Consider the following 12,002-nt stretch of genomic DNA (forward strand, 5'->3'; position numbering starts at 1 on the left):
TTTATTTATTTCACCTTTATTTAACCAGGTAGACTAGTTGAGAACAAGTTCTCATTTGCAACTGCGAATCTGGCCAAGATAAAGCATAGCAGTGTGAACAGACAACACAGAGTTACACATGGAGTAAACAATTAACAAGTCAATAACACAGTAGAAAAAAAGGGGAGTCTATATACATTGTGTGCAAAGGCATGAGGAGGTAGGCGAATAATTACAATTTTGCAGATTAACACTGGAGTGATAAATGATCAGATGGTCATGTACAGGTAGAGATATTGGTGTGCAAAAGAGCAGAAAAGTAAATAAATAAAAACAGTATGGGGATGAGGTAGGTGAAAATGGGTGGGCTATTTACCAATAGACTATGTACAGCTGCAGCGATCGGTTAGCTGCTCAGATAGCTGATGTTTGAAGTTGGTGAGGGAGATAAAAGTCTCCCAACTTCAGCGATTTTTGCAGTTCGTTCCAGTTACAGGCAGCAGAGTACTGGAACGAAAGGCGGCCAAATGAGGTGTTGGCTTTAGGGATGATCAGTGAGATACACCTGCTGGAGCGCGTGCTACGGATGGGTGTTGCCATCGTGACCAGTGAACTGAGATAAGGCGGAGCTTTACCTAGCATAGACTTGTAGATGACCTGGAGCCAGTGGGTCTGGCGACTAGAGCATACAAGTCGCAGTGGTGGGTGGTATAAGGTGCTTTAGTGACAAAACGGATGGCACTGTGATAGACTGCATCCAGTTTGCTGAGTAGAGTGTTGGAAGCCATTTTGTAGATGACATCGCCGAAGTCGAGGATCGGTAGGATAGTCAGTTTTACTAGGGTAAGCTTGGCAAAATCATTTGAATGTATTTCTTATTTTCTTGTGTTGTATGTTGATTGATTTTCTCATTTTCCTTCATTGCTATGAAGTTTCTAATAACACTTGTATTAACCTCAAACATATAAAAATGTAGCTATTTATTAAATTCTTCCAAATAATGCAGACAAGCTGGTGTTGCATGTCATTATACCTCTCTGCCACTAGATGGCACTAGATCTATTATATTGGTGACGTCTGGATCCCAGCAATATACGTTTGCCATTAATTAAGCAGACAATTTTATCCTAAGTGACTAACAGTCATGCGTGCATACACATTTTTAAGTATGGGTCATCCCGGGATTTGAACCCACTGTCCTGGCCGTTGCAGGCACCATGCTCTTATCAACTGACCTACAGAGGATCACGGTACTATCTTCCTAGTAGTAGTTTAGGGATGGGAAACGCTCTGTGACTGTTGCATGTAGAAATAGAATGAATAGATCTGGCACGATTCCCTATCCTGTCTGAAAGATGATCACTTCTGTTCTACGTGATACATTTCTATCAGGACGTTCTGTCAACGTTACATCGTCTGAACAGTTCCACTTGGTGTCTCTGGGTATCCATGGTGACCTGCTTTCATTCACATTTCATTCAATGTTACCTTGCGTTCATTCATGTTTTATTGAAGAATTACAAAAAAACACCCAGAACCGAATTTGTCTCTGTGTCCAGTACACTCCAGAGGGGTTTTCTGATAGTTCACCCAGCTCCTTCTGTAGGTTGGTCTGTCGTCAGGTTCAGGACCCACCCCCAAGCCCTTCACCCCAAGCCCACCTAATTGGGTGGGAGGAAGCTTCACTAAGCTCGTTGGACAGTAAAATGGAGCCATCACCTATCCAATTCCCTCAGATCTGCAAACATGAACAGGGTATGGGCTAGACTAGGGGCTGGTTTGGCACTTTGTGGGCTAGCTGTGGGCTCTACCAGTCTGGGTCTTGATCAGGGCCACGGTATGTTTTTCGCCTGTGATGTGTCAGATATAGGGCATGATGGGTTAGAGGATATTCTGGGCCTAGAGCCGTGGTAAGTTGTGGAATGAGTAGTGGCTAGGAGAGCACGGGTCCTAGTTGGATCCTGGGACTGGGTATGTTTTTGGTCTGTGGTGGGTCAGATCTGGGGTATGGTGGGTCAGATCTGGGGTATGTTGGGCCTGTGGTGGGTCAGATCTGGGGTATGGTGGGCCTGTGGTGGGTCAGATCTGGGGTATGGTGGGTCTGTGGTGGGTCAGATCTGGGGTATGTTGGGTCTGTGGTGGGTCAGATCTGGGGTATGTTGGGCCTGTGGTGGGTCAGATCTGGGGTATGTTGGGCCTGTGGTGGGTCAGATCTGGGGTATGGTGGGCCTGTGGTGGGTCAGATCTGGGGTATGTTGGGCCTGTGGTGGGTCAGATCTGGGGTATGGTGGGCCTGTGGTGGGTCAGATCTGGGGTATGGTGGGTCTGTGGTGGGTCAGATCTGGGGTATGTTGGGCCTGTGGTGGGTCAGATCTGGGGTATGTTGGGCCTGTGGTGGGTCAGATCTGGGGTATGTTGGGCCTGTGGTGGGTCAGATCTGGGGTATGGTGGGTCAGATCTGGGGTATGTTGGGCCTGTGGTGGGTCAGATCTGGTTTATGGTGGGTCTGTGGTGGGTCAGATCTGGGGTATGTTGGGCCTGTGGTGGATCAGATCTGGGGTATGGTGGGTCAGATCTGGGGTATGTTGGGCCTGTGGTGGGTCAGATCTGGGGTATGGTGGGTCAGATCTGGGGTATGTTGGGCCTGTGGAAGGGTTGACGGCTGTACAGCAGGATGTAGGCGTTAGGAGACTGCACCAAGAAGTCCACTACCTCGCTCACGGCCGTGTCGTCGAAGTGGTGCCAGCTGCTGGACAGGGTACTGTGGCACAGGGCCGTGTAGTGACCCATGTCCAGGTCTCCTGCGTGGTTCTGGACGGGGGGGAGACACACCGGCGGAGTCATGTGTTCATGGTTGGCTGTGTGTTTTTCCAGACAGGAGCATCATGTATATGCGTTCACATGGGTGGGTGTAGGTGCATGCGTGTCTTTCTGTATGGGTGAGTGTATCACAGGAAGCTGGTGGCTCCGTGATTGGGGAGGACAGGCTTGTGGTAATGGCTGGAGTGAAATTGGTGGAATGGAATCAAATACACGTTTCCATGAGTTTGAAGCCGTTCCATCTGCTCCAGCCATTATAATGAGCTGTCCTCCCTCAGTGGTGTGTGTGTGTGTGTGTGCAGAAACTCACCACCACTGCGTAGAGAAGTAGCTGGTGTGATTGGCTGAGGGTCTGGACAGGAAGGGGGTTAGGTCTAAACTGTCCAATGAGAACAACACATTGGTCCTCAACTTCCTCTTCTCACTCCCGTGGCAACCAAAACTGGAATGTCACACAGGTTCTGTTATTTCTACAGGTTTGTCTCATTGAGATGCATGACAGCAGCTGCAGCAGAGGTAAAGCTGATTTATAATGAGGTGTTACATTATTACTGCCATTGACCTCTAGTTAGGGGTTACAGGGACCTCTAGTTAGGGGTTACATGAACCTCTAGTTAGGGTTACATGGACCTCTAGTTAGGGGTTACAGGGACCTCTAGTTAGGGGTTACAGGGACCTCTAGTTAGGGGTTACATGGACCTCTAGTTAGGGTTACAGGGACCTCTAGTTAGGGGTTACAGGGACCTCTAGTTAGGGGTTACATGGACCTCTAGTTAGGGGTTACATGGACCTCTAGTTAGGGGTTACAGGGACCTCTAGTTAGGGGTTACAGGGACCTCTAGTTAGGGGTTACATGAACCTCTAGTTAGGGTTACATGGACCTCTAGTTAGGGGTTACAGGGACCTCTAGTTAGGGGTTACATGGACCTCTAGTTAGGGTTACAGGGACCTCTAGTTAGGGGTTACATGGACCTCTAGTTAGGGGTTACAGGGACCTCTAGTTAGGGGTTACAGGGACCTCTAGTTAGGGTTACAGGGACCTCTAGTTAGGGGTTACAGGTACCTCTAGTTAGGGGTTACAGGTACCTCTAGTTAGGGGTTACAGGGACCTCTAGTTAGGGTTACAGGGACCTCTAGTTAGGGGTTACAGGGACCTCTAGTTAGGGGTTACAGGGACCTCTAGTTAGGGGTTACAGGGACCTCTAGTTAGGGGTTACAGGGACCTCTAGTTAGGGGTTACAGGGACCTCTAGTTAGGGGTTACAGGGACCTCTAGTTAGGGGTTACATGGACCTCTAGTTAGGGGTTACAGGGATCTCTAGTTAGGGGTTACAGGGACCTCTAGTTAGGGGTTACAGGGACCTCTAGTTGGGGTTACATGGACCTCTAGTTAGGGGTTACAGGGATCTCTAGTTAGGGGTTACAGGGACCTCTAGTTAGGGGTTACAGGGACCTCTAGTTGGGGTTACAGGGACCTCTAGTTAGGGTTACAGGGACCTCTAGTTAGGGGTTACAGGGATCTCTAGTTAGGGGTTACATGGACCTCTAGTTAGGGGTTACATGGATCTCTAGTTAGGGGTTACATGGACCTCTAGTTAGGGGTTACATGGACCTCTAGTTAGGGGTTACATGGACCTCTAGTTGGGGTTACAGGGACCTCTAGTTAGGGGTTACAGGGACCTCTAGTTAGGGGTTACATGGACCTCTAGTTAGGGGTTACATGGACCTCTAGTTAGGGGTTACAGGGACCTCTAGTTAGGGGTTACATGGACCTCTAGTTAGGGAGTTACATGGACCTCTAGTTAGGGGTTACATGTTAATGTGATTAAAACATGAGGATGTGTGAAACCTGCTCCTCAGACTGAAGTGTCCCCACCAGCGATAAGAAAGCTTTTCACATGGCGCAGAATGGTTAGACGCTCCAGAAGGTCACGTGTGCTGATAGCAAAGGAAAAACGCTTGGGTTGGAGCCTCCGGTATGAGCCGAATAAGGAGGAAACTGTACTATAGGGGCGGCAGGTAGCTTAGTGGTTACAGAGTTGGGCCAGTAACCATAAGATTGCTGGATCAAATCCCTGAGCTGACAAGGTGAAATTCTGTCTTTCTGCCCTGAACAAGGCAGTTAACCCACTGTTCCTCGGGCTCCGTGGATATCAATTATAGCAGCGCCCGCACCTCTCTGATTCAGAGGTGTTGGGTTAAATACAGAAGACACATTTCAGTTGAATGCATTCAGTTGTACAACTGCTAAGCCAGCATGACGTCCTTTCCATTAGCACCAATATGTTTGTCTGTGTTAAGTCTGTGCACCAACAGTGGCCATCTAGTGGGGAGAGATGGGTTGTCAGCTACCCACCGTTTGAGGTGCAGCACCAGTATCTCAGGTGGTTTGGCCATGCTGGTGAGGACAGCTGTGTCTCTCTTCACTCCACACTCTGGACACAACTTCTCTCCACACGTCAACGTACTCTGCTGGAAGAACAGCGACAGGCAGTCCTACAGGAGAGAGAGATGTAGTTTCTGGCTAGTCTGTGTGACAGGCAGTCCTACAGGAGAGAGATGTAGTCGCTGGCTAGTCTGTGTGACAGGCAGTCCTACAGGAGAGAGAGATGTGGTCGCTGGCTAGTCTGTATGACAGGCAGTCCTACAGGAGAGAGAGATGTGGTTCCTGGCTAGTCTGTGTGACAGGAGAGAGATGTGGTTTCTGGCTAGTCTGTGTGACAGGCAGTCCTACAGGAGAGAGAGATGTGGTCGCTGGCTAGTCTGTGTGACAGGCAGTCCTACAGGAGGGAGATGTGGTCGCTGGCTAGTCTGTGTGACAGGAGAGAGATGTGGTTTCTGGCTAGTCTGTGTGACAGGCAGTCCTACAGGAGAGAGAGATGTAGTTTCTGGCTAGTCTGTATGACAGGCAGTCCTACAGGAGAGAGATGTGGTCGCTGGCTAGTCTGTATGACAGGCAGTCCTACAGGAGAGAGAGATGTGGTCGCTGGCTAGTCTGTGTGACAGGCAGTCCTACAGGAGAGAGAGATGTGGTCGCTGGCTAGTCTGTGTGACAGGAGAGAGATGTGGTTTCTGGCTAGTCTGTGTGACAGGCAGTCCTACAGGAGAGAGAGATGTGGTCGCTGGCTAGTCTGTGTGACAGGAGAGAGATGTGGTTTCTGGCTAGTCTGTGTGACAGGCAGTCCTACAGGAGAGAGAGATGGTTTCTGGCTAGTCTGTGTGACAGGCAGTCCTACAGGAGAGAGAGATGTAGTTTCTGGCTAGTCTGTATGACAGGCAGTCCTACAGGAGAGAGAGATGTGGTCGCTGGCTAGTCTGTATGACAGGCAGTCCTACAGGAGAGAGAGATGTGGTCGCTGGCTAGTCTGTATGACAGGCAGTCCTACAGGAGAGAGAGATGTGGTCGCTGGCTAGTCTGTGTGACAGGCAGTCCTACAGGAGAGAGAGATGGTCGCTGGCTAGTCTGTGTGACAGGAGAGAGATGTGGTTTCTGGCTAGTCTGTGTGACAGGCAGTCCTACAGGAGAGAGAGATGTGGTCGCTGGCTAGTCTGTGTGACAGGAGAGAGATGTGGTTTCTGGCTAGTCTGTGTGACAGGCAGTCCTACAGGAGAGAGAGATGGTTTCTGGCTAGTCTGTGTGACAGGCAGTCCTACAGGAGAGAGAGATGTGGTTCCTGGCTAGTCTGTGTGACAGGCAGTCCTACAGGAGAGAGAGATGTGGTCGCTGGCTAGTCTGTATGACAGGCAGTCCTACAGGAGAGAGAGATGTGGTCGCTGGCTAGTCTGTGTGACAGGCAGTCCTACAGGAGAGAGAGATGTGGTCGCTGGCTAGTCTGTGTGACAGGCAGTCCTACAGGAGAGAGAGATGTGGTCGCTGGCTAGTCTGTGTGACAGGCAGTCCTACAGGAGAGAGAGATGTGGTCGCTGGCTAGTCTGTATGACAGGCAGTCCTACAGGAGAGAGAGATGTGGATCCTGGCTAGTCTGTATGACAGGCAGTCCTACAGGAGAGAGAGATGTGGTCGCTGGCTAGTCTGTATGACAGGCAGTCCTACAGGAGAGAGAGATGTGGTCGCTGGCTAGTCTGTGTGACAGGCAGTCCTACAGGAGAGAGAGATGTGGTCGCTGGCTAGTCTGTGTGACAGGAGAGAGATGTGGATCCTGGCTAGTCTGTATGACAGGCAGTCCTACAGGAGAGAGAGATGTGGTTGCTGGCTAGTCTGTATGACAGGCAGTCCTACAGGAGAGAGAGATGTGGTCGCTGGCTAGTCTGTGTGACAGGCAGTCCTACAGGAGAGAGAGATGTGGATCCTGGCTAGTCTGTGTGACAGGCAGTCCTACAGGAGAGAGAGATGTGGTCGCTGGCTAGTCTGTGTGACAGGCAGTCCTACAGGAGAGAGAGATGTGGTTGCTGGCTAGTCTGTGTGTTTATGTGGTTAGTCTGATTGTGTTTAGTCTGTATGTGATTAGTCTGTATGTGGTTAGTCTGTATGTGTTTAGTCTGTATGTGGTTAGTCTGTATGTGTTTAGTCTGTATGTGGTTAGTCTGTATGTGGTTAGTCTGTATGTGGTTAGTCTGTATGTGTTTAGTCTGTATGTGGTTAGTCTGTATGTGATTAGTCTGTATGTGGTTAGTCTGTATGTGATTAGTCTGTATGTGTTTAGTCTGATTGTGTTATGTGGTTAGTCTGTATGTGTTAGTCTGTATGTCTGTATGTGGTTAGTCTGTATGTCTTATTAGTCTGTATGTGTTTAGTCTGTATGTGTTTAGTCTGTATGTGGTTAGTCTGTATGTGATTAGTGTCTGTAGTCTGTATGTGTTTAGTCTGTATGTGATTAGTCTGTATGTGTTTTTAGTCTGTATGTGGTTAGTCTGTATGTGTGTTTATGTCTGTATGTGATTAGTCTGTATGTGTTTAGTCTGTATGTGGTTAGTCTGTATGTGGTTAGTCTGTATGTGATTAGTCTGTTGTTAGTCTGTATTAGTCTGTATGTTTTAGTCTGTATGTGATTAGTCTGTATGTGGTTAGTCTGTATTTTGTATGTGATTAGTCTGTATGTGGTTAGTCTGTATGTGGTTAGTCTGTATGTCTGTATGTGATTAGTCTATGTGTTTAGTCTGTATGTGGTTAGTCTGTATGTGGTTAGTCTGTATTAGTCTGTATGTGTTTAGTCTGTATGTGATTAGTCTGTATGTGTTTAGTCTGATTGTGATGTCTTATGTAGTCTATGTCTGTATGTGATTAGTCTGTATGTGGTTAGTCTGTATGTGGTTAGTCTGTATGTCTGGTTAGTCTGTATGTGTTTAGTCTGTATGTGGTTAGTCTGTATGTGGTTAGTCTGTATGTCTGTCTGTATGTGGTTAGTCTGTATGTGATTAGTCTGTATGTGGTTAGTCTGTATGATTGTCTGTATGTGGTTAGTCTGTATGTGTTTAGTCTGTATGTGGTTAGTCTGTATGTGTTAGTCTGTATGTGGTTAGTCTGTATGTGGTTTAGTCTGTATGTGGTTAGTCTGTATGTGTTTAGTCTGTATGTGGTTAGTCTGTATGTGTTTAGTCTGTATGTGGTTAGTCTGTATGTGTTTAGTCTGTATGTGGTTAGTCTGTATGTGTTTAGTCTGTATGTGGTTAGTCTGTATGTGGTTAGTCTGTATGTGTTTAGTCTGTATGTGGTTAGTCTGTATGTGATTAGTCTGTATGTCTGTATGTGTTTTGTCTGTATGTGGTTAGTCTGTATGTGTTTAGTCTGATTGGTTAGTCTGTATGTTTAGTCTGTATGTGATTAGTCTGTATGTGTTTAGTCTGTATGTGTTTAGTCTGTATGTGTGGTTAGTCTGTATGTGGTTAGTCTGTTTGTGATTAGTCTGTATGTGTTTAGTCTGTATGTGATTAGTCTGTATGTGATTAGTCTGTATGTGGATGGTTAGTCTGTATGTGATTAGTCTGTATGTGTTTAGTCTGTATTGTGATTAGTCTGTATGTGTTTAGTCTGTATTGTCTGTATTAGTCTGTAGTGATTAGTTGTAGTCTGTTGTGATTAGTCTGTAGGTGTTTAGTCTGTATGTGGTTAGTCTGTATGTCTGTATGTGTTTAGTCTGTATGTGATTAGTCTGTGTGTTTAGTCTGATTGTGATTAGTCTGTAGGTGTTTAGTCTGTATTGGTCTGTATGTGATTAGTCTATGTCTGTATGTGGTTAGTCTGTATGTGGTTAGTCTGTATGTGATTAGTCTGTATGTGTTTAGTCTGATTGTGATTAGTCTGTAGGTGTTTAGTCTGTATGTGGTTAGTCTGTATGTCTGTATGTGTTTAGTCTGTATGTGATTAGTCTGTATGTGTTTAGTCTGATTGTGATTAGTCTGTAGGTGTTTAGTCTGTATGTGGTTAGTCTGTATGTGATTAGTCTGTATGTGATTAGTCTGTATGTGGTTAGTCTGTATGTGGTTAGTCTGTATGTGATTAGTCTGTATGTGTTTAGTCTGATTGTGATTAGTCTGTATGTGTTTAGTCTGTATGTGGTTAGTCTGTATGTCTGTATGTGTTTAGTCTGTATGTGATTAGTCTGTATGTGTTTAGTCTGATTGTGATTAGTCTGTATGTGTTAGTCTGTATGTGTTAGTCTGTATGTGATTAGTCTGTATGTGATTAGTCTGTATGTGGTTTAGTCTGTATGTGGTTAGTCTGTATGTGGTTAGTCTGTATGTCTGTATGTGTTTAGTCTGTATGTGTTTAGTCTGTATGTGGTTAGTCTGTATGTGATTAGTCTGTATGTGTTTAGTCTGTATGTGATTAGTCTGTAGTCTGTGTGTTAGTCTGTATGTGTTTAGTCTGATTGTGATTAGTCTGTATGTGTTTAGTCTGTATGTGGGTTAGTCTGTATTGGTTAGTCTCTGTATGTGATTAGTCTGTATGTGTTTTGAGTCTGTATGTGGTTAGTCTGTATGTGTTTAGTCTGTATGTGTTTAGTCTGTATGTCTGTATGTCTGTTTAGTCTGTATGTGATTAGTCTGTGGTTTATCTGTGGTTAGTCTGTATGTGATTAGTCTGTATGTGGTTGTCTGTGTGGTTAGTTAGTCTGTATGTGGTCTGTATGTGGTCTGTATGTCTGTATGTGTTTAGTCTGTATGTGGTTAGTCTGTATGTGATTAGTCTGTATGTGTTTAGTCTGATTGTGATTAGTCTGTAGGTGTTTAGTCTGTATGTGGTTAGTCTGTATGTGGTTAGTCTGTATGTGGTTAGTCTGTATGTGGTTAGTCTGTATGTGATTAGTCTGTATGTGTTTAGTCTGTATTGATTAGATTGGTTAGTCTGTATGTGATTAGTCTGTATGTGTTTAGTCTGATTGTGATTAGTCTGTATGTGTTTAGTCTGTATGTGGTTAGTCTGTATGTGTATGTTTTAGTCTGTATGTGGTTAGTCTGTATTAGTCTGATTGTGTTTTAGTCTGTATGTGTTTAGTCTGTATGTGGTTAGTCTGTATGTGATTAGTCTGTATGTGATTAGTCTGTATGTGGTTAGTCTGTATGTGATTAGTCTGTATGTGTTTAGTCTGTATGTGGTTAGTCTGTATGTAGTCTGTATGTGTTAGTCTGTATGTGTTTAGTCTGTATGTGTTTAGTCTGTATGTGTTTAGTCTGTATGTCTGTATGTGGTTTAGTCTGTATGTGATTAGTCTGTATGTGGTTAGTCTGTATGTGGTTTAGTCTGTATTGTGATTAGTCTGTATGTGTTTAGTCTGTATGTGGTTAGTCTGTATGTGATTAGTCTGTATGTGATTAGTCTGTATGTGATTAGTCTGTATGTTTTGGTCTGTATGTGTTTAGTCTGTATGTGGTTAGTCTGTATGTGATTAGTCTGTATGTGTTTAGTCTGTATGTGGTTAGTCTGTATGTGGTTAGTCTGTATGTGATTAGTCTGTATGTGGTTAGTCTGTATGTGATTAGTCTGTATGTGGTTAGTCTGATTGTCTGTATTGTGATTAGTCTGTATGTGGTTAGTCTGTATGTCTGTCTTATGTGGTTATCTGTATGTGTTTAGTCTGTATGTGGTTTAGTCTGTATGTGTTTAGTCTGTATCTGTCTGTATGTGTTTAGTCTGTATGTCTGTATGTGTTTAGTCTGTATGTGGTTAGTCTGTATGTGGTTAGTCTGTATGTCTGTATGTGATTAGTCTGTATGTGATTAGTCTGTATGTGGTTATCTGTGGTTAGTCTGTATGTGTTTAGTCTGATTGTGATTAGTCTGTAGGTGTTTAGTCTGTATGTGGTTAGTCTGTATGTCTGTATGTGTTTAGTCTGTATGTGATTAGTCTGTATGTGTTTAGTCTGATTGTGATTAGTCTGTTGTTTAGTCTGTATGTGGTTAGTATGTGATTAGTCTGTATGTGATTAGTCTGTATGTGGTTAGTCTGTATGTGGTTTAGTCTGTATGTGGTTAGTCTGTATGTGATTAGTCTTATGTGTTTAGTCTGATTGTGATTAGTCTGTAGGTGTTTGAGTCTGTATGGTTAGTCTGATCTGTGTTTTAGTCTGTATGTGATTAGTCTGTATGTGTTTAGTCTGATTGTGATTAGTCTGTATGTTTAGTCTGTATGTGGTTAGTCTGTATGTGATTAGTCTGTATGTGATTAGTCTGTATGTGGTTAGTCTGTATGTGGTTAGTCTGTATGTCTGTATGTGATTAGTTAGTCTGTATGTGGTTAGTCTGTATGTGTTTAGTCTGTATGTGGTTAGTCTGTATGTGATTAGTCTGTATGTGTTATTTGTGGTTAGTCTGTATGTGGTTAGTCTGTATGTGTTTAGTCTGTATGTGGTTAGTCTGTATGTGATTAGTCTGTATGTGGTTAGTCTGTATGTCTGTATTGGTTAGTCTGTATGTCTGTATGTGATTAGTCTGATTTAGTCTGTATGTGGTTAGTCTGTATGTGTGTCTGTATGTCTGTATGTGTTAGTCTGTATGTCTGTATGTGTTTAGTCTGTATGTGATTAGTCTGTATGTGTTTTAGTCTGTATGTGTTTAGATTTATCTGCAGGTGTTTAGTCTGTATGTGGTCTGTATTTTAGTCTGTATGTGATTGTAGTCTGTATGTGATTAGTCTGTATGTGGTTAGTCTGTATGTGGTTAGTCTGTATGTGTTAGTCTGTATGTGGTTAGTCTGTATGTGATTAGTCTGTATGTGTTTAGTCTGTATGTGTTTAGTCTGTATGT

At 44.4% G+C, this 12,002-nt stretch overlaps 1 protein-coding gene across 1 annotated transcript in view; it reads right to left on the reverse strand.

Moving 5' to 3' along the window:
- Positions 1-2,601: 2,601 nt before the first annotated feature.
- The window catches only part of LOC135567116 (ubiquitin carboxyl-terminal hydrolase 50-like), a 31,587-nt gene continuing 22,186 nt past the window's right edge, over positions 2,602-12,002 (reverse strand). The window contains 4 exon segments of the mRNA XM_065014580.1: positions 2,602-2,790; positions 3,110-3,126; positions 3,129-3,241; positions 5,155-5,294. Coding sequence (XP_064870652.1) covers positions 2,602-2,790; positions 3,110-3,126; positions 3,129-3,241; positions 5,155-5,294 — 459 coding nt within the window.

The sequence above is a fragment of the Oncorhynchus nerka genome, unplaced genomic scaffold (genome assembly GCF_034236695.1).
Source record: "Oncorhynchus nerka isolate Pitt River unplaced genomic scaffold, Oner_Uvic_2.0 unplaced_scaffold_2600, whole genome shotgun sequence".
NCBI classification, from domain to species: domain Eukaryota; kingdom Metazoa; phylum Chordata; class Actinopteri; order Salmoniformes; family Salmonidae; genus Oncorhynchus; species Oncorhynchus nerka.